The 22,782-nt window shown below is 47.2% G+C and overlaps 1 protein-coding gene across 1 annotated transcript; it reads right to left on the bottom strand.

Moving 5' to 3' along the window:
* Nucleotides 1-3,611: 3,611 nt before the first annotated feature.
* On the bottom strand, nucleotides 3,612-18,320 carry LOC142499084 (ras-related protein Rab-11A-like). The gene is made up of 5 exons (XM_075607919.1): nucleotides 18,161-18,320; nucleotides 11,697-11,892; nucleotides 8,307-8,500; nucleotides 7,204-7,284; nucleotides 3,612-4,500 (listed from the first exon to the last, which is right to left on the bottom strand). Exons 1-5 carry the CDS (start codon nucleotides 18,195-18,197, stop codon nucleotides 4,361-4,363), a joined length of 648 nt encoding a protein of 215 aa, XP_075464034.1. The 5' UTR covers nucleotides 18,198-18,320; the 3' UTR covers nucleotides 3,612-4,360.
* Between the last annotated feature and the right edge of the window lie 4,462 nt (nucleotides 18,321-22,782).

Genomic DNA, 22,782 nt, shown 5'->3' with positions numbered 1-22,782 from the left:
TTATATAATAAAGACTTCTGAACCTAATTAGCACCTGGGATCCTCCGCAGCGAACATGCTCTATTTTGAACTCGGGGGACCCCTCCAGTTCTTGAGACAGGTACCCGTTGCCGGTTTTACTTCCTGGACATTAAACCGGTCATCCAATGGAAAGTAGTCACATCATCCCCCAATGACATAGCAGCTTCCTGTTGGTGGACATTTTTTCCTCTCAAGGGGCAGAAAACGCTGACAGCTAACTCTGTAAGTATGTCGGGAAGCCGGGGGGGGGGGGGAGGGAGGGAGGGAGCGGGTCAGGTCCAGGGGAAACTTTGGGTTCTTTTGACCATTGTGAAAATGATTTCCACTTTCTTCGTAATGTCGCCCCTAACTTTGGGGGCTACTATTGCAGTTAAGGGGTTAATAGCCTTAGTGCAGTAACCGGGTTGGCTCACTCTGGAATTGCCCTTCCCACCATGTGATGCAGGATGAGTTATCTGAATGGATCGTCACTCCCTTGTATGTCTTGTGACCAGCAATATCACCAAAGGGAGATAGAAGAGTGTGAGAGTTTCCACCCAAGGTTCTAGAAGCAGGTTCCTCAGAATTCTGATGGGTGTCTTCACTGTGAGTCCTGTAAACAGGTTTGTGTGCATCAATTAATGTATAAAGAAGTATCCTGTCACCATTTGTTGATTTCAGTTAGGCATATGGCCTCCAAGTAAGCACCCGAGATTGTTCTCGTTATTGAAAAGACGGAAGCATGCTTTAAATAGTTGTTCTCAACGTAGTAACTCCGGAGTATCTTCTGCTCAGGCCCCATCATAAGGTGCAATCCTGATCAGATAGGTATGGAAGAAGTATGCAGTACATAACAGCCAGGTTACTAATCCAGGAGCCCAAAGTGTATACCCGAGAGGACCATCTGATATGGGGCATCACTGACTATGTAACAGACTGTCACTTTATCCCTTACTACGGGTAACAAGTATGAGCATAGGTGCGAGAGCAACCAGGGGGTGAAGCCCAGAATGATCTTGTTTGCCATGAGATCTTGTCCAGTAACCAGTCTGTCCGTGTCTGGGAACCATTATTGATCGACAGCCAATAAAGCTCCTTTTTGATTATAAATGTTCCTTGAGCCCATCCTTGTTACATTCCAGCACCCAACACCCAGCGAGGCCGGAGAGACTGAACACTGCCAATGTATAGAGTCAACACGCTGTGACCACAAGAGCCGGGTACGGAGGGTTATAGACTAATACAAAATGACCCCAGCCCATTGCCTTAGACAAAAACTTAAAAAAAATTACTTAAAATAATCCAGTAGATTTTTAATTCATCTCGTGCAGACACCTTAACCCCTCAGCTGCCAATGCGTCCAGCGAGAGATTGACAACATTTTGGTCATTTTAAAAATGTGTTTGATTTTATATTATTTAATCCAGTAGATATTTTTATTGTGAGTGTTAAAAAAAATAAATATATATATATATATATATATATATATATATATATATATATATATATATATATATATATCTTACTAGCTGAGAGACCCGGCGTTGCCCGGGATGTAAATGCGTAATAGGTAGTATTATTTATAAATGGTGGAACAATAGGTGACTATTTGTTGTAAAGGTTGGATAATAATGTTGAAAAGAAAGATGGAAGAAAATGTAATACGATGTTGTATAAAAATGGTTTATTGTAAACACACCACAGTACAATGTATATTTTGGTGACATAAGTGATGTAAAAATGTGAGGCCGGCAGCTCCCTCACCCGTCCGGCAGCTCCCACGTGGAGGGGGGGGGGGGTGAAAGCGCGGGAAACAGGGAGAGGCGGAGCCTCCGGGACCGGTGGGGAAGAGAGCGGGAGATGTGCTGCTAACACTGTGAGCCCCGCTAATGTATGTAACACTGTGTGTGTGTATAGTGATGTGTGTGTGTGTGTGTGTGTATAGTGATGTGTGTGTGTGTGTGTGTGTGTGTGTGTGTATAGTGATGTGTGTGTGTGTGTGTGTGTGTGTGTGTATATAGTGATATGTGTGTGTGTATAGTGATGTTTGTGTATGTGTGTGTGTGTGTGTGTGTGTGTATGTGTGTGTGTGTGTGTGTGTGTATGTGTGTGTGTGTGTGTGTGTGTATATAGTGATGTGTGTGTATAGTGATGTGTGTGTATGTGTGTGTGTGTGTGTGTGTGTGTGTATAGTGATGTGTGTGTGTGTGTGTGTGTGTGTGTGTGTGTGTGTGTGTATAGTGATGTGTGTGTGTGTGTGTGTGTGTGTATATAGTGATGTGTGTGTATGTGTGTGTGTGTGTGTGTATAGTGATGTGTGTGTGTGTGTGTGTGTGTGTGTGTGTGTATATAGTGATGTGTGTGTATAGTGATGTGTGTGTATAGTGATGTGTGTGTATGTGTATGTGTGTGTGTGTATAGTGATGTGTGTGTATAGTGATGTGTGTGTATAGTGATGTGTGTGTATAGTGATGTGTGTGTATAGTGATGTGTGTGTATAGTGATGTGTGTGTATAGTGATGTGTGTGTATAGTGATGTGTGTGTATAGTGATGTGTGTGTATAGTGATGTGTGTGTATAGTGATGTGTGTGTATAGTGATGTGTGTGTGTGTGTGTGTATAGTGATGTGTGTGTATAGTGATGTGTGTGTGTGTGTATAGTGATGTGTGTGTGTGTGTGTGTGTGTGTGTATAGTGATGTGTGTGTGTGTGTGTGTATAGTGATGTGTGTGTGTGTGTGTGTGTGTGTGTATAGTGATGTGTGTGTGTGTGTGTGTGTGTGTATAGTGATGTGTGTGTGTGTGTGTGTGTGTGTGTGTGTGTATAGTGATGTGTGTGTGTGTGTGTGTGTGTGTGTATAGTGATGTGTGTATAGTGATGTGTGTATAGTGATGTGTGTATAGTGATGTGTGTATAGTGATGTGTGTATAGTGATGTGTGTATAGTGATGTGTGTATAGTGATGTGTGTATAGTGATGTGTGTATAGTGATGTGTGTATAGTGATGTGTGTGTGTGTGTGTGTGTGTGTGTGTGTGTGTGTGTGCGCGCCCTTCACTCCGCCTCAGGCCAATGAGAGGTGTGCGGGGGTGGGCGGCCCAAGGGAGCAATCTCATTGGCCTGGCCCAAGGTCCAATGAGATTGCCGCTAGGGACACGGGGAGGGGCACAGGGAGACACATACAGACCCGGACACATAGGACACTTTCAGAAATATATAGTAGATATATATATAGATATAGATATAGATATATATATATGATATATATATATAACTAATCTCTCTCTAGATCTGTTTTTTTTTTAATGATTATAAACCATTATAAATTCTGAAGCTGCATTAGGAATGTCCGGTGATTAAAACGATTCCACTGTGGGAATTTATAATGGCCACTGCAGGGGGAGGGTCTGTGACAGAGCAATAAAAATAAAGTTCCGTTTCAACAAAGAACACAGGAACGTGTCCCAGCTCCCTTAAATCGGTGTTTGCTAGGAGTTCAATCCCGCCCCCCGCGCAGGGAGGCGGTATCTGTGGCATACCCCAATTTGTGTCACTTCGGAATGCAAATAAAACACGCCAGGTAGATGGAAATAAAAGCACTCTAACACGCGGGAACATCAACGTATTTTTATATATTAATACAAATCCCCCCCCCAAAAAAATATTTAATTTTAAAATCCATGTTTTATGACAATAAGACCGATGTTTAACCTGTTCACTGCCAGAACTGACCGTATAGCAGGGGAGGAGTTAACCACTTCAATGCTGGGCAGATACCTGGTCCTTAGCAAATAGATGATATAGATATATATTTATTTTAGTTAATATATATATATATATATATATATATATATATATATATATATATATATATATATATATATATATATATATATATTACAAGACTAGGTGTGCCTGATATATCTCTCTCTCTCTATATATATATATTTCTCTATCAGGTTGATGTAGCCAACATTTCTGCCACAATTGATAGGTTGGTTCTCTCACACAACAGCCAGCCATCAAAAGTTCTGCTTGACTGAGGGGGGAGATTTAAAAATGGCAGCCGTCAAAAGAAAAAAAAATGTATTAACCCCTTCGATGCTTTCCGGGACCAGGATACTCACACACTGCCCTGCAATTCATTTCAAGCTTTTCCCTGCATTTAAAACCAAATACAAATGCAGCGCCCGCTGACTCACCCCGGAGGGTTAGGGGGAAATGGGAAGTAGGGCCCCAGACACCTCCGGCCTTTTAACCCCTTCCTTGCCAGAGGGGCCAGCAACGCCTCTGGCAAGGAAGGGGTTAACCGCCCAAGAGCAGCCTCGCGTGCGCATTCCTTTCCTGGCTCTCCCGTGTCCGTTACATGTTCTGACAGCACGCGACATGCTTAGTCTCCTGGTGGGTGGGGAGCACCTTGATGGGTTCAATATTGGAGCTGGGGCCAAACGGAGGGTCCTGCTGCCCGGTCATTTGTCTCTGGCTCACGATCCGGTGGATTTCTGAAAAGAGACAAGGATCCCCGGGGACATCGTTAAAAAACAAAAACAAAGAAAGAGGGACCGCGGGGTCTCCATTAGTCCTCCCGTGATCTCCTTTACAAACATCGCACGTCAAAAAAAAAAAACACTTTTGCACTTTTCTGTTCTAGTGAAAAGTGGCCACTGATATGTGCGATATTCTAGAAAGTTCCCTGATCACCGCAGCTTTTGAATCGTGACGGCATCGTTCCCTCACTTAGGAACTTATACCTAACTAACCCATAGCAAAAAGCAGCACACTGTATATTGTATATACACACCATTTTTCAACTAGGGTTCCCCAGCATCCCGAAAGAGTTACCTTTAATTCTCAGGCAATTTTAAAATTGGACCAAATGCAGAAGAATTTACAAAGTATCTGATCTCAGACGCGCTATTAGAGAGGGTTGGGGTTCTTTACAATGCATCTGATCTCAGACGCGCTATTAGAGAGGGTTGGGGTTCCTTACAATGCATCTGAGCTCAGACGCGCTATTAGAGAGGGTTGGGGTTCCTTACAGTGCATCTGATCTGACGCGCTATTAGAGAGGGTTGGGGTTCCTTACAATGTATCTGATCTATTAGACCGGGTTGGGGGGGGGGGGGGGGGGTTCTCAGAATTTCATAGGGTTCCTTAACCAAAAAAAAAAAACAAGTTTGAAACCACTGGTGTCTATACACTTATATGTCACAATACACTTTTTGTCCCATGATAAATACCACTATGCAGCTCAAGTATACTGCAACACATTGTATTCCTGCAGTGTGCGCACACAACCATGGGAAGTCTGAGTAACTACCCCTTTAAAGAGGCAAGCCAATCAGTCAGTGTAAGGCCCCGGACATGTTACCTGCGTGCTTGCGGAAGCATGCTGACGCGCGCTCACGCTCAGCACTGAGCCCCTACAGCCGCAATTAGAGCGGCTTTAGTAGGGGCTCACCTGCGCTTCCGCGCGCTTGCGGAAGCACAGGTCTTGGGGGAATTTAAAATTCCCCCGCTTGCCGGCGAGACAGGCCGGTCACGTGAGCGGTTCGCCCCCGGCCAGTGACGCGCCCGCCCCCTGACGGTCTGTCCCCCTTCTGCCCGGATCCATGTCTCCTGTGTGTGTGTGTGTGTCTGTGTGTGTTTGTATGTGTATGTATGTGTGTGTGTGTATGTATGCATGTATGTGTATGCATGTGTGTGTATGCCTTTGTATGTGTGTGTATGTGTGTGTGTATGTGTGTATGTATATGCATGTGTGTGCGTATGCATGTGTGTGTGTGTGTGTGTGTGTGTGTGTGCGCCTATGTGTGTGTGTGTGTGTGTGTGTGCCTTTGTGTGTGTGTGTGTGTGTATGCATGTGTGTGCCTTTGTGTATGCATGTGTGTGTGTGCGCCTGTGTATGCATGTGTGTGTGTGCGCCTTTGTGTATGCATGTGTGTGTGTGTGCGCCTTTGTGTATGCATGTGTGTGTGTGTGCGCCTTTGTGTATGCATGTGTGTGTGTGTGTGCCTTTGTGTATGCATGTGTGTGTGTGTGTGTGTGCCTTTGTGTGTGTGTGTGTGTGTGTGTGTGCCTTTGTGTATGCATGTGTGTGTGCCTTTGTGTGTGTGTGTGTGTATGCATGTGTGTGTATGCCTGTGTGCGTGTGCATGTGTGCATGTGTGCATGTGTGCGTGTGTGCATGTGTGCGTGCATGTGTGTGTATGTATGTGTGTGCATGTGTGTGCATGTGTGTGCATGTGTGTGCCTTTGTGTGCGTGTGTATGCATGTGTATGCATGTGTATGTGTATGTGTATGTGTATGTGTGTATGCATGTGTGTGTGTGTGTGTGTGTGTGCCTTTGTGTGTGTATGTGTACACGTGTTTGTGTGTGTGTGTATGTGTGTGTGTGCATGTGTGTGTGCGTATATGCATGTGTGCCTTTGTGTGTGTGTGTGTGTGTGTGTGTGTGTGTGTGTGTGTGTGTGTGTGTGTGTGTGTGTGTATGCGTGAATATATTTATCAAAGTTGCACAATGTTAATAAATAATTCTCACAACATGTCTTTTTTTTTTAATTTTTAAAATATTATATAATATACACACACACACACACACACACACACACACACACACACACACACACACACACACACACACACACACACACACACACACACGTTCCCCAGTGACACACACACACACACTGACAGCTACCAAGTGACACACACACAGTGATACCCGCCTCCCAAGCGCTTGCTGTCTCCTCTGTAAGGACAGCAAAAAGCTCCTGGTAGAGCGAGCAGCAGCAAGCGAGAGCGAGCAAGAGCCAAACATGGCCAAGGCCTTACTCAGCAGCTACAATGTATTATTATATTACTAAGGTAACATTATCTATTGTTACAGTTTGCAGCTCAAACTGCTGGGAATATTGGCAACAAATGATCACATACAGGAAAGTGTTACAAAGATCTTGCACTGCTGGGGAGGTGGGCTAAAGCCTGCTATAGGAATCAAAGGATGCTCAGTATATTAAAACTCATTAAAAATGGCATTAAGAGTTTAATTTTTTTAAATAAATAAAAAGGTAGTGAGTATTATCTAATACTACAGAACTGGTTAATAAACAACAAACACACCTGCAGGATATTGCATAGATTGCTCATTTAAATCCCTCCCTGCTAATAAATCCCTAATCTCCAGCGGCGGCCTTCTACTTACCCGTCAGGATGCTTTGAAACGCGCTCTCTACGTTGGTCGAGTCCAAAGCAGAAGTCTCCATGAAGGACAAGCCATGCTTTTCTATGTACAGAGGGGGAGAGGGGGGGGGGAGGAGAAAACACACGTGTAAGATACCGTGTCATTGTTTTGCATGTACTTTTACTGATACATGATTCCACCCATACCCAGCACAAGGAAAGAAGATACCAAGGTTTGCCTTTCCCACCCAGAAATCACACCCGGTATTCACAGAAACCTTCCATAACCACAAACAGAAAGGGTTTAAAGAGAGCAACGCGTTGAAGTGTAAAGTGCTGCACAGTGTCGGTGATGGAGAAGTCACAGAGACGACCGGAGGGAACATCCAAAACCTGCTCCAGTGTCACGGCTACCATGGGTGGGGAGGGGCAGACTGCTTGTATGTTGCACCTGTCTGTGTCACTGTTACATGGGTGGGGAGGGACACTGCTTGTATGTTGCACCTGTCTGTGTCACTGTTACCATGGTTTGGGATGGACAGACTGCTTGTATGTTGCACCTGTCTGTGTCACTGTTACATGGGTGGGGAGGGGCAGACTGCTTGTATGTTGCACCTGTCTGTGTCACTCGTGAGGAAGGTACATATAATGGTTGGAAAGTCCTTTCTGTCTGCATCACCATGCAGTGGGCGGGCAGACAGGTTCCTTCCGCCTGTGTCATGGTGACACTTTTGGGTGGAAGGGACAGACTTGATGGGCCATTGATCTCTTTTGCCTGCATCAATATAAGCCAAATAACACAGGAGGGAGAGGGAGAGGGAGGAGGGTTTATAATACCGTTTATTGGACCAACAAGTAGTTGATATGTTACAGGCTTTCCAACCTCTCGGGGTCGGGGTAGGACCGGATGAAGGACCCCGAGAGGTTGGAAAGCCTGTAACGAACCAACTACTGGTTTGTCCAACAAAAAAGGCATCATACCCCCTCCTCCCTCTCCCTCCTGCGTTACTACCTGGAAGGAAGGACCAACCCAGCCCCCCACCCTCTGCCTAACATAAGCCGAGAGATTCACACCACGCAGTTGGCGCCAGAGTCCCTTTGCATTTCACCCTGTAATTGAATCACCTGCGAAGCTCTTGGCCTCATCGGTGGGTACCGCCCGGAGGTGCCTCAGGTCACTCTTGTTTCCCACCAGCATTATGACGATGCTGTCGTCCGAGTGGTCCTGCAGCTCCTTCAGCCACCGCTCGGCGTCTTCATAGGTCTGGTACTTGGCAATGTCATAAACCAGAAGTGCCCCAACGGCCCCCCGATAATACCTGGAGGACAGAGAGAGGGGCGGTACTGAATGGGATGAGGAGAAACTTCAGGGTTGTGTGTGCAGGCCTTTGAAGTGGGAGAGGTAATGACTTATGGTTAAAAGAAGTGTCTCCGGGATTAGAAATGACGTTGGTGGCTCGCCAAGCAAGATGTTCTGATATGTACAGTGCTGTGTGCAACGGTTACACGTCTCAGCAAAGAGTACAGCTCGAATTTACCAAGCCGTCTTCTTCCAGAAGACACCTCGAAGGCACCTATAGCCCATAGGCATGAATACTGCTTAGTAGAAATGGCACGACATGAGCTTACTGCATGGAAACCAATATACACCACCCTCCTGTGGTGGGCTCACCTCCCCCTTCTGTACTGTGCAGCCAATACACCGAGTGATACATACTCGTTACTCACATTGTTACTGACTCCTCTCGCCAGAATCATTACATTGCACATAAACAATGGGAAAACCGGGGAATTCTGTACTTGGGAGAATTATCCTTAGAAAGTCTCAGTCCCCCTCACAGACTGGGCGCCCCCCCCCCTCCTCCTCGCAGACTGGGCGCCCCCCCCCCTCCCCCTCCTCGCAGACTGGGCGCCCCCCCCCTCCTCCTCCTCGCAGACTGGGCGCCCCCCCCTCCTCCTCCTCGCAGACTGGGCGACCCCCCCTCCTCCTCCTCCTCCTCCTCCTCCTCGCAGACTGGGCGCCCCCCCTCATCCTCCTCGCAGACTGGGTGCCCCCCCCTCCTCCTCGCAGACTGGGTGCCCCCCCCCTCCTCCTCGCAGACTGGGTGCCCCCCCCTCCCTCGCAGACTGGGCGCCCCCCCCCCTCCTCCTCGCAGACTGGGCGCCCCCCCCCCTCCTCGCAGACTGGGCGCCCCCCCCTCCTCGCAGACTGGGCGCCCCCCCCCCCCTCCTCGCAGACTGGGCGACCCCCCCCCTCCTCGCAGACTGGGCGACCCCCCCTCCTCCTCCTCCTCGCAGACTGGGCGCCCCCCCTCATCCTCCTCGCAGACTGGGTGCCCCCCCCTCCTCCTCGCAGACTGGGTGCCCCCCCCTCCTCGCAGACTGGGCGCCCCCCCCCCCCTCCTCCTCGCAGACTGGGTGCCCCCCCCTCCTCGCAGACTGGGCGCCCCCCCCCCTCCTCCTCGCAGACTGGGCGCCCCCCCCCCTCCTCGCAGACTGGGCGCCCCCCCCCTCCTCGCAGACTGGGCGCCCCCCCCCCCTCCTCGCAGACTGGGCGCCCCCGCCCCCCTCAGTCAGAAATCTTAAAATATTGTGAAACATTTTGCAAACCAAACTGCTGGACATTCACACGTCTCCAGCTGTCATCTCCTCGGGACACGGAGAATCGTCTCCGAGAGTTCACAGACCTGCATTGTGCACTTATTCATTTACGCCATCTGGATTTTATATACGTACGTCGTAAACTAACATTGCTACATAACAAAGAAATACACGTATATTCCTAATCTATCTCTCAGACACTTTCATAGATTGTAAACTCCTCGGCACAGATATTCCCTTCTCACACTCATTACTTTTATCATTGTATGGAAAGACTATTCCCCCCCATGTATTTACACTGACTGGGTAACAATAATACTGCACTGGTATATGGTGTAATACCCGCCCATTACCGCCATGCCCACGGGGGAATAATCCAGGCTGGCTGAGGCCCCGAACACAAAACAAGGACTGGATCATGAATCATACAGCGGACATGTATGGTTAGCTCAGGCGTGGCCAACTCCAGTCCTCAAGGGCCACCAACAGGCCAACATAACCCTGCTTCAGCACAGGTTGCTCAGTCGAAGACTACACCCCCTGTGCTGAAGCAGGGATATCCTGAAAACCTGGCCTATTGGTGGCCCTGGAGGACTGGAGTTGGGCTCAATGTAATACAATAGCCTTGTGTATGCACTGGCAGGAATCTGCATATTACACCATCCACACATCAGCTGTTCCCAGGGCAGGGATGGGATCTTACCCACCCCAGGCTGTTCTGGAGGACAGACTTGTTGGATGAGTTATGGACCTGCCCTTTTATTCTGGCTTGTCCTGTTTATAGTTACATACAATATGATGATAGCCACTAGGAGAGGCTGCTCTCACGTACAAGTGGAGACACGCCGTTTCATGTGTCACATCCTCTGGGCTTGCTGCATGGAACAGAACGAGACATTCCTACTGCTGGAGAGGCAGTCCCTTTCCTTCAGATATATCAATCATTGGTGGTTTCTCAGTCGGTACAATTCCAACGTATGGGGAAACAGTTCCAGGGGAGGAGAAACCTGCTTGTGCAACCGACACAACACAGACAATGTCTTCAAAGTGCCGGTCTCCTCAAAGACAAAGATACAAAGTAGATCTCTACTCACAAGTTCAGAATGAAGGTCTCCATGTCATCAGGTGAGATGTCCATATGGGACCTGGAACGTCGTCATTCCACTGTTCTTGGCCGTCACATTAAATGAAGAACTTCATTATGAACTTGTGAGTAGAGATGTACTTTGTATCTCAGTCTTGGGCTACGTCCACAGCAGGGGAAGCTGCGCGGACGCCCCGCGCTGAGCCCCTGCATTCTCAATGAGGATGTCTTTAGAGGGGGCACACGCAAGCGTCCGCAGGCGTGCTGAGGCGTTGGAATTTTCAGCTGACAGCAGAGCCTGTTTCTGAGCGCGCTGTTGGCTGAAAACCTCCAATCACAGCAAATTAGCGTCAACGTCACGTCGGTGCGTCGCGGGCTATTGGCCCAGCGACGTCACTGCCCCGCCTCCCCCCGATGGCGCACGCTGGCTCGCCTGCCAGTCCATGGGATCGCGCCTGACCGGGCAGGCGAGCCTCAGCGTCAGCGCGGGCTGAGGCTCTATGGACGTAGCCTTAGAGAAGACCTGCACTTTGCAGAAATTGTTTCTCATAGCCTCTGACATCACCAGAAGGGTGGGGGGGGGGGAAGACATTAAAAAAATGGCGGTACGCCGGACATATCGCAAGAAGAAATTACTACCGTTGGACAAAGATGGTACTCAACTGGATTACAAGAGATTAAAAACCAAGCCGACGACCAAAACTAAGACGGGGGGGGGGGGAGGAATGAGATCAGAACCTGTGTTGGAACATCATTGGGGAGACTTCCTCTAGCAGTGGGGAGACACAGGCTGACGGTGATACATACAATAAAATCCCGCCGGTACTTACGCCGATGTGATCGCCCGGTACCGCTCCTGGCCGGCCGTGTCCCAGATTTGAGCCTTCACGGTCTTGTTGTCCACGCGGATGCTTCTCGTGGCGAATTCCACGCCGATGGTGGACTTGCTCTCCAGGTTAAACTCATTGCGGGTGAATCTGGACAGCAGGTTACTCTTCCCGACGCCGGAGTCCCCGATCAGCACAACTTCAGGAGGAGAGGGAGAGAGGCGATTAAACACAGACTACATGGGAGATACCCAGAAAGCCACTGTCCCATGTCACTGCTGCATCCCGGGACACTAGATAAGTCAGAGGCTGTGATGCCGCCCCTCTCCTAGGAATGAAACTGTCACATAAATAAAATGCATTTTATTTAGCTTATTAAAATCTCTCTGACGTCCTTGGTCTGTCCGGCCCGGGATTATTTATGGACATTTTTGGAGCAGTGCGAGAGTTCTTTACGTGGAGCGTGCATGTGCTTTTTGGGTGTTATCCTGCTGCAAAATTCCATTTTTAAAGTGTCCCAATAATATTTTTCCATAAGTAGAAGAAGCTTTAACCAGTTAAGTGAACATACTCTGCACTGATCTATCCTCTTCGCTGTGAAAGGGGCTGGGAATGTTACTTTAGTGCAGGAGTGGCCAACTCCAGTCCTCAAGGGGCACCAACAGGTCAGGTATTAGGAATATCCCTGCTTCAGCACAGGTGGCTCAAACAGTGGTCAGTTATTGACTGGCCAACTCCAGTTCACAAGGGCCACCTGCAGATTAGGGTTTACGGATATCCCTGCTTCAGCACAGGTGGCTCAATACCTGGCCTGTTGGTAGCCCTTGGGGACTGGAGTTGGCCACCCCTGGGAAATACTATAAGCAACAATCCACCCTAACCAACCTCCGGAGCAGAACCGCACTACTTCCAGCTCCCTGGACGCCCCGCTCCTGAGTTTCTTACTGGTGAAGTTACCGGTATTCCTCCCTGGTTTTTAAACAGGATTTAATTGGCCGTCCAATAGGACGCCACTACTGATGTTGCGGCTACATATCGGCCTGGGATTTGGCAGACATTTTGTTTTGCCAGGGAGGCAAATTTACACTCAGTAACTTAATTGGTATCTCAGGAACCAGAGGGAAGCGAGTGTGAGTGTGTGCGAGTGTATCAGAGTCAGTCTGCAGTGTGTGTGTGTGTGTTTATCAGTGTATATGTGTTTCTGTTTGTGTGTGTGTGTGTATCAGTGTGTGTGTATTTATCAGTGTGTGTTTCTGTTTGTGTGTGTGTGTTTGTGAGTCAGTATATAGTCTGCATGAATGTCTGACCGTATGTATGTCTGACCGTATTTATGTAATGTATGTATGTGCACAAACCCTATTATAACTTCTGTGTTATGACGTGTGTATGTGTGGGCGTGTTTTAGGACGTGAGCGTGCTATGATGTGTGTGTGTGTCAAAGAAGAGTTTAAAAACAGGAGTGGCCAACTCCAGTCCTCAAGGGCTACAAACAGCCAAGGTTTTCAGAATATCCCTACTTCAGCACAGGTGGCTCAATCAGTGTTCAGTCTGCACCACCTGTGCTGAAGCAGAGATATCCTGACCTGTTGGTGGCCCTTGAGATCTGGAGTTGGCCACTCCTGTTTTAAAACCTACATCAGCAATAAAAAATAAATTAAAAAAAAAAAAAAAAAAAAAAAAAAAACACTTTTTGTTTTTAAAGTTTTCAAATTGCAGCCTCAGGTTTCACTTCCCAGGCCCAGGCCTCACTTATTGTGCAGGGGAACAGCCACACATCCTATCTTTAGTATTAGAAGTGCGTGGCAGTGTCACGTATTGATCCTGCCACGCGGCACGTCCTTTTTATATAAGCCAGGACAAATCATGCATCTGCTCCTCGAAACCGCGACATTCACAGCGCAGAAGGAATCTTCGTCCACGTCACCTGCTCACTTTATTTATGTTCAATTGTCAGAGCGCCTTAAAGTACAACGGAACAGAACAGTCAGCGGTTCTCAGAACATTCAAAGCCTGGTAATTGGGGCAAAGTTCTGCGACCGGGTGATGGAATATTCCAAATGCGCGATATTTTATGCAGAAATACAGAGAAATGCTTTGCGGGCGGGCTCCCTTTTTCTGCACAGAGGACTGCGCGTTTGTAAATAAAACAGGGCGCCCCAGGCCTCCGTGCTGACCGCTTTGGAATTCAATGAGTTCTTAACGTCTCCGTCGCGGGGACATTTTTGGAAATCTAGGTGGATTCCAGAGCCCGGCCACAGCTCGCCCCGGGCCGGCAGGGAGACATTTCTGCACTTTCTCATTCTTAAATCGTTCCATCAGCGATACTCAAATACAAACAATTTGCATTTCTTGTACGTCACTGTAAGATGTGTGCAGAGGTACATATAATGGAGGCCGATTTGGGTGCAATTATATCTTGGCCTGTTCCTTTATCCGGGCAAAACATACAAAAACAACAAAATAACAAACCCCTATCCCCTTGTAAGAGCTAACTTACTTCCCCGGACTATCTGTAGGACTGGAGGGATATTCCCATTACCAGGCTATCACCCCAAAGTCTCAGGAGGTACCTTAAGCAGGTGACCCGCCATGTCAGTCTCTGGCAGGTTCCTGGGTCCTCTGTGTCCAGGAAATATAGGTCTCTGGGTGTCTTGATCTCAGCACAGCCTTTGTGCTCAAGACAGTGTCTGTGTGCAGGCTTCTATGCTCTCCTTCAGTCAGCCCAAATGTGAGCTAAGGAAAATCTCTCTCTTGTTTCCAACAGGAGGCTTTTCTTACAGACTTAACTGGCCAGGTGCCTGCTGCACTTAACCAACCAGATCCCTGAATGATTTTAGAGATAGTTTCTTCAACAGGGATAAGTCCCTGTTACAGTTACCAATTACTACACTACATTGTCACAGTATTACAAACGGTGTACTGTATATGCTGTGACAACAATTGTACCCTTATTTTGTTTTTAATGATGACGCACTCGAAGCCAGTGGTTTTCAACCTTTTTTTGGTTTTTTGGTTAAAGAACCCTATAAATTATATTAGGAAATTCTGCAGAGCCCCAACTCTAATAGCGCGTCTGAGGTCAGATGCATTGTAAGGAACCCCAACCCTCTCGAATAGCGAGTCTGAGATCAGATACATTGTAAGGAACCCCAACCATCCCTAATAGCGCATCTGAGATCAAATGCATTGTAAGGAACCCCAACCCTCTCTAATAGCGCGTCTGAGGTCAGATGCATTGTAAGGAACCCCAACCCTCTCTAATAGCGCGTCTGAGATCAAATGCATTGTAAGGAACCCCAACCCTCTCTAATAGCGTGTCTGAGGTCAGATGCATTGTAAGGAACCCCAACCCTCTCGAATAGCGAGTCTGAGATCAGATACATTGTAAGGAACCCCAACCATCCCTAATAGCGCATCTGAGATCAAATGCATTGTAAGGAACCCCAACCCTCTCTAATAGCGTGTCTGAGATCAGATGCATTGTAAGGAACCCCAACCCTCTCTAATAGCGCGTCTGAGATCAGATGCATTGTAAATTCTTCTGTATTTGGTAACATTTTCATAGCCTGAAATTTGCAGGGACCCCTTTAGGGAAACCCAGGGAACACCTATTGAAAAACTGGCCTCATATAAAAGGTCTTTCTGGGCACAAAAATAATAATTAAAAAATAAGTAAATCTGCTACAACCTCCTCCTCAGAACATTTCCGCCTAATGATTAATTAAATTTAACAACGCATACAAAAGAAAGAGTTAGAAGATATTGACCGTCCCGCTTTCATTTGTTTTAGAGACTTGAGTACAGTTTGGGATCTGTTCTCCCTGCACATTAGGCCGGGCGCAGTGACATCCTGGGGAGAATTTATGGTAATGCCGTTCTGTTTCTATATTGGATGTGTGGTAAAGCCACACCGAATTATCCCCGTGCCCTGGGGCTCTTCTGGGGAGGGGGGGGACAGAGTTTGGACACTGAAATCTTCTGGTCCAGCTGATGTGTGTCAGAGGGTGATCTTGATCTGTAAGAGGATGAACCAAAGGACGTCTATATGGGGCTCCTGATGTGTGATAGTTGGTGATAAGGACTTTCAATGGGTGATACTATTGAAGTCAATGGGGACTAGTGATGTGTATAAGAGCAAGATGCTGACAGGCAGTGCTGAGACATTTGGGAATGATGCAAGTAAGAGGGGCCTGGGGCTAACCTTCCCCTGCAGTGTGGCTGTGTGCTCCCACAGGGGTGTCTGCTTAAAAGATTGTCATCCCTAAGGCTGCGCTTATAGGGCCAGGCGACGGCGACACGAACGTCGCTCCAAAACAAATGCATTGTCGCAAGCGCTTATAGTAAGCACGATGCGACGGGGCGGCGGGAGCGACGTCGCGACCAAAAATTTGGTAGCCAGTCAAATTTGATTTTTCAGAGGCTGTCGCCACATGTGACAGCCTCTGAACCAATCAATGGCCAGGTCGCTAGCGACGTCGCTGCAAAGCGAAATTCAACTTTCGCGGGTGGCGTCATCCGTCGCGGGCACTATATGCGTGGCCTTACACGCAGTGCATATGAGACCAACTGTGGTCCCCAACTGATGTCCTACCAGTGCTGAGCGTCTAGCTCCAGAGGGACCAACTCCAGTTCTCAAGGGCCACCAGCAGTTCAGGTATTAAGGATATCCCAGATTCAGCACAGGTGGCTCAATCAGTGGCAGCCATTGCTTGAACCACTAGTGCTGAAGCAGGGATATCCATAAAAACCTGACCTGTTGGTGGCCCTTGAGGACTGGAGTTGGCCACCCAGAACTGTACGCATCAGCACATGGGAAAGGCAGCAGGAAACACTGGTTGGTAACTAGCAATTAAAATGATGTAAATGAAGGCTCTATGGAGGTTTATTTTACTTACACATAGAACCCCCAGGGAAGGATCAAACTGAATCCAGTTACATTAAAAAGGAAGCATTGCTCTACAGCAGACTCTCACAATGCATCCCCAAACTGTGTTACAAACCCTTACAGCAGTCAAGGGGTTAAAGACAATTTCTGGGGACATGAAATGGGGGGGAAAAAAAAAATATATATATATATATATATATATATATATACAGTTCTGTAATGTATGGCTCTTTACAGCTGTCTGCTTAATTGTTTATGCCCAGAAGCAGCAGTGAACGACGACAGGAATAGAGATATAGAAAAGAAAGAAAGAAAGAAAGAAAGAAAGAAAGAAAGAAAGAAAAGAAGGAAAGAAAGGAGAGAGATATCTCTCTCTAAAAAAGGGAAGTGATAGTAGGTGCTCCAGGTCTTGTGAAAAAAATAGAACTTTTTTTTTGCTAAAAGGTCACCGTTTCAGCTCTCTAAGGAGCCTTTCTCAAGACGATCGATCGAGAGATTTAGATATATAGAGATAGAGATAGCAAATTAAGTCTGGACCTCTCAGGTACTGCAAAAAAAAATTGTGATTGCGCAAATAACAACAAAATATACAACAATAAGTGATCTACAGAATACTAAAAATTCAAAGAAGGGGATTGCTGCTCACTATGAACAGGTTCCCGACCTGTATATGAAATCCCCAAAACCACCAAGGAGCACAAAGAGCCCCGATAACATGAATTACTAGTAGCCTGCCAGTAATTCACTTGGTTGGGGCTGTTTGTGCTCCTGTGTTTGTCATTTTTACTACCAAAAAAATAAATGGAAAGATATTAACTACATCAACGAGTCGATCCTATTCCCACCTTTCTTGAGAAAAAAATCCTGGAATAGGATCAAAATGTTGATGTAAATAAATCTTTACATTTTTTGGCTGTGCCCGAGACTGCCGGTCTGAATGTGTTTTATATTCACAATAACTTGTTTTAGTGCACCCAGGCACGTTTACTTTTAGTTACAGGAGTGCTGACCTTCACTTATGGATATATATCTACTGCGCTTATTCTTATCCCCTCACCTGCTATCTATGTTTCCCATCATACCACTTAGATTGTAAGCTCTCCGGGGCAGGGATTTCCTGTCCTATGGTCTGATGTTATTTGTTGCACTTACTGTATTATAATTCCCTGTACTGTCTCTCTTGTGAAAGCACTAAGTACACTATGGGCTCTTTAATATATATCAGGGTATGTAGGACAGGACATAAGGCAGGGAGTGACACACACACACACACACAAGGCAGTGACACACACACATACAAGGCAGTGACACACACACATACAAGGCAGTGACACACACACATACAAGGCAGTGACACACACACACACATACAAGGCAGTGACACACACACACACATACAAGGCAGTGACACACACACACATACAAGGCAGTGACACACACACACATACAAGGCAGTGACACACACACATACAAGGCAGTGACACACACATACAAGGCAGTGACACACACATACAAGGCAGGGCTATGTGTATAGGACAGGGATTGGTATATAGGGTAAGGGAGGCATGTGGCTGGCACTTACTTTTGAACAGGTAATCATACTCATCATCCTTGCTCATACTTGCTCCTGTCTTCAGCACGGTCCTCACTCCGTACCTTCCTGCAGCCGCTTTCCAGTGACCTCACCACCTGGCTATTTCCTTGTCTTACCTGTCCAACACCAACTACCTGTCCCACAGCCAGATCTGACACCCCACCCTATCTCTCCCTCTATTGGAGGGCTGCTGCAAAACCTCACCTCTTCTGCTTCTGATTGGTCACACTGGGCTGTCCGTCAATGAACTCACCCGGCTGCACCTGCAGAGGAGAGGTGGGTCAGGCAGAAACCTCGCCCTCAATTCAGCTGATTGGTCTACCTGAGCTCATTACAACTATATCCCTCTGAGATAAGATAGGTGGGAGTCCCCAGCCTAGTAACCTGTCATTGGCTGCTTTGGGCTGTCAGTCGTGTCTCACCTGGGTGAGGTGGGATGGAGGAAGGTGAGGTGATGAAGCATCACGCCTACAGGACAGGGGCTGCAGGTGAGACAGGAAACATTGCTAGGTAGCATGAATCAGGGATAGATAGAAGGAAGTGGTGGGGGAAATCACCTGCTGTATACAATGTGCTACTGTGAGATATGATGTCATTGTAGGTAAGATAAAGTGAAAGCGCATAACATTCACATATAATAATCCTATATAGCATTTTTTCTATATAGCACTGCAGTGGTTACAGTTAGAATTTTATAGGCATATCAGCCCCCTGCGCTACAGACAGGTAAGCGTGAGTTGCCCGCAGTCGAGAGCCTGATACTGGAGTATAGAGCGGGTTTCTATTTGGGAATGTATATGTATGTACTGCATATCTTTATTTATATAGCGCTATTAATGTACGTAGCGCTTCACAGCAGTAATACACGTGACAATCATATAAATAACAAATAATACAAATAACACATAATGGGGCAAAGCGCTTCAGACATAAAAGTAACATTTAGGAAAAGGAGTGCCTGCTCCGAAGAGCTTACAATCTAAGTGGTAAGTAGGAAGAACGTACAGAGACAGTAGGAGGGCATTCTGGTAAGTGCTTCTGCAAGGGGCCAAGGTCGCTATATGAGGTGTATAGTATACGCCGCGGAGCTACTCCTATGCTTTGGGATGTTTACTTTACCACCATAACTTACTTTGTGTCTGGTTGTAGCCACTTCCAGCTTCACATTGAAAAGCCAGTAAACCGACTTCACACTGAGGAGGCTCAAAAGGTGGAAACAGCTGTCTGTGAGTAGGTTACCGACACTGTACTTCGTCAACCCAGGCTGTGCTGAAAAGCTCTGTAATGTGGCAGGCATAAGCTTGTAGGGGTCCCACGTTAAAATGGATTAGGAGCTAAAAGGTGACACAGTGCTCATTTGCATGTCATTACCCAGAATCCCTGGCTGAAGTGGAAGCATTGCATGCTAAGAGATAATGGGGAACGACAGGGTTGCAGCCCTGTCTGAGACGTGCGAGTCTGCTCACAAGTTGTATTTTCATTTGATGTTTTCCAATGTAACTATCGGTGCACAACTCATTTGTAGAGCTACAATAGTGCCAACCTACGCCCATGTCACCGTGAGACTATAGTCCAACCCTGGTTCACTAGGTCTCCAGTTTACATAGAAATGTAGGAGCGGTATTGGAGCTAGAAAACCAGCACTGGATCCAAATGTCATTATGACATGGAACTGGGTTGACAATATTCGGGCTGTCCACCAGCGCATAGCTGCTTAGTAAACATGTTTCTTGGTTTGTTTGTTTTCTCCTAGCAACTCGAGCTGAAGATCACCAGTGAAACATAATTGATCATCTTTGTCTAGAAGGCTCAACAACCGAAGAACTTGAGGATGATGGGCTAGATGGCCGGATAACCCATCAGTCTGGAATAGTCTTTGTGCCGAAGGATCAGTGCAGTCTCTCACATTAGGGTGAGATAGTGACCATGGGTTTAGTGCTCAGAGTTGTGTATACGAGCTCCCCAGAAAGAAGGTCCCAAAGTTTCAAAAATGATGTAGGCTTCCTCCAGCCAAAAGAATAAGGAAAGGTTCAGCAGTGACCTTAAGCCCTCCAAACTGCACCTATTTCGCAGGGACACATGTTTTGGGTCCCGTAAGACCAGTTTTACCTATTATTAAACAGAAAGTGTTTTTGTTTGTGGTAAGCTACATAGGTTAGGGCACTTTCCTAGGATTTTCTGAGTAGTACAGTACCTCCACCCAGCACAAGTAGAGGAACTGCACTGGTACCTATTTGTATATTCAAAATGTTGGCGGGGTTACACTTTATCTCAGCCAAAAAGCCACTGAGCAACATGTTCAAAACCATGTTCCCAGTTCCAGCGGCTCTGCCAGTCTTGGTTGCCTCTGCCATGCCTGCCTTATGCCTTTCTACACAAGGTGTCCCTTTGCCATCTAGTGGATACACATTATACATACACCAGCTGTTTGTTACAGCCAGGGAATAAACATGCGTATATATCTGCAGGGGTTAAAGCTGCAGTTCAGGCAATATCCTGCATGTGGTTTTTTTAAATAAATCAGTTCTGTAGTAAGAAAAAATACTTTTAGCATTTTCTGTTTTAAAAAACACAACTTTGAAAGACCAATTTTCTTGTATTCTATTTTAACAAGCATGCTTGTTCCTATAGCAACGATTTACATTCCCCATATTTAAAGATGTCGCCAAACTTTGCCGATCAATAGACGGTGAACGAATTGACCGGCAGCTATGCAGTTCTTTAGGTAATTAGATATTGCCCACATGAAACTATTGAAGTAAAAAAATAAATTAAAAAAAAAAAAAGTCTGAACTGCAGCTTTAAGCTTCAGTCAAGTTCTGGGTTTCAGCATACAAATGAGTACCGAACAGGCATACCACTTTCAGCTTCCAATCTATTTTTACACGGATTTCCTATAGCTTTTGCCTGCTTCATTATACAGCTGAAAATCGGGCAAAGATAATGACTCGCAGACGGCTGTTTTTGTTCTTTTAGTTAACGGTGAGAAACAAACTTACTTTAAGTTTTCTACTGTGCGAATACAGCAAAGACAGAATAACCAGGAGCATTCCCCAACTCTATCTGGCCATGACATGTCTGTGAATTGACTGTATAACCCTGTTCTTTTAATGTAGCCATGTATTGTTATAACTCTGTGCCCAGGACATACGTGAAAATGAGAGGTAACTATTATATTACTTCCTGGCAAAACATTTTTTATAAATACAAATAAAATTCTGCAAAGGATTCTGGGTAGTAACAAGTAAAAGCACCAAGTAGGCCTGTCATGTTTAGCTTCCTGTCGGTTTTTACATTGACTCCATCACCGCTACATAACAATCTGTTTATTTATACATTGCAGTAGCTGAGCCGTGTGAATATGGCAGCTTTGATAAAATAGTTGCATTGCAATGGAAAAAGCTAAATAAAAAAGTGTGAGCGGATTGCTCTATTGCTATGGAGAGAATCAAAAGCTTACAGCAGGAGGAACCAACCGCAGTCATCAAGCCACCAGCAGGTCAGGTTTTAAAAGATATCCCTGCTTCAGCACAGGTGGTGGAGGCGTAGACTGAGCCACTGATTGAGCCACCTGTGCTGAAGCAGGGATATCCCTAATACTCGGCCTTTTGGTGGCTCTTGAGGACTGGAGTTGGCCATCCCTGGCCGACGGCAATCTGGCATTCCTGGGGGTCCCCCTTTTTTTGGTCCAGATGTTCACATCTCTGCACAAAAGCAATATTGTGGTACTGTGATTCAGCATATAAAAAGCCTCGGTCTTAGTGTATCTCCGAAAACTTGCAACATTTCCTGCAATAAATAACCTGAGGGGGAAATATATATAGTTAGTTAGTCATTTCTAACCAATGCTAGCAGAGACCAAAATCAGTGAGAATTGAGTCGGGGAGAAGCGGCGAGTCGGGAAGAAGCGGTGAGAGTCGGGAAGAAGCGGCGAGAGTCGGGGGAAGCAGCAAGAGTCGGGGAGAAAAGGCGAGAGTCGGGGGAAGCAGCGAGAGTCGGCGAGAAGCAACGAGAGTCGGGGGAAGCAGTGAGTCGGGGTGAAGCGGCGAGAGTCGGGGGAAGCGGCGAGAGTCGGGGAGAAGCGACGAGAGTCGGGGGGAAGCAGTGCGAGTTGCAGAAAAGCAGCGGGAGTGCAGGACAAGCGGCGAGTCGGGGAGAAGCGGCTGGAGTCGAAGGAAGCAGAGAGAGTCGGGGGGAAAGCGGCGAGAGTCGGGGGGAAAGCGGCGAGAGTCGGGGGGAAAGCGGCGAGAGTTGGGGAAGCGGCGAGTCGGGGGGAGTCGGGGAGAAGCAGCGAGAGTTGGGGGAAGAGAGTCGGGGGAAGAAAGAGTCGGAGGAAAGTGCTAAGTTGCAGAGAATAAGCGAGAGTCAGGGGGAAGAGGCGAGAAGCGGCGAGAGTCGGGGGGAAACGACGAGAGTCGGGGGGAGCGGCGAGTGTCGGGGGGGGGGGAAGCGGCAAGTGTCGGGGGGGGAAGCGGCGAGTGTCGGGGGGGGGGAAGCGGCGAGTGTCGGGGGGGGGGGAAGCGGCGAGTGTCGGGGGGGGGGGAAGGAAGCGGCGAGTGTCGGGGGGGGGAACGGGGAGAAGCTACAGGAGTCGGAGGGGGACACGGGGA

The sequence above is a fragment of the Ascaphus truei genome, chromosome 7 (assembly GCF_040206685.1).
Source record: "Ascaphus truei isolate aAscTru1 chromosome 7, aAscTru1.hap1, whole genome shotgun sequence".
Lineage (NCBI taxonomy): Eukaryota > Metazoa > Chordata > Amphibia > Anura > Ascaphidae > Ascaphus > Ascaphus truei.
Note: the sequence above shows the minus strand (reverse complement) of the source record. Positions and strands in the feature narration are given on the sequence as shown.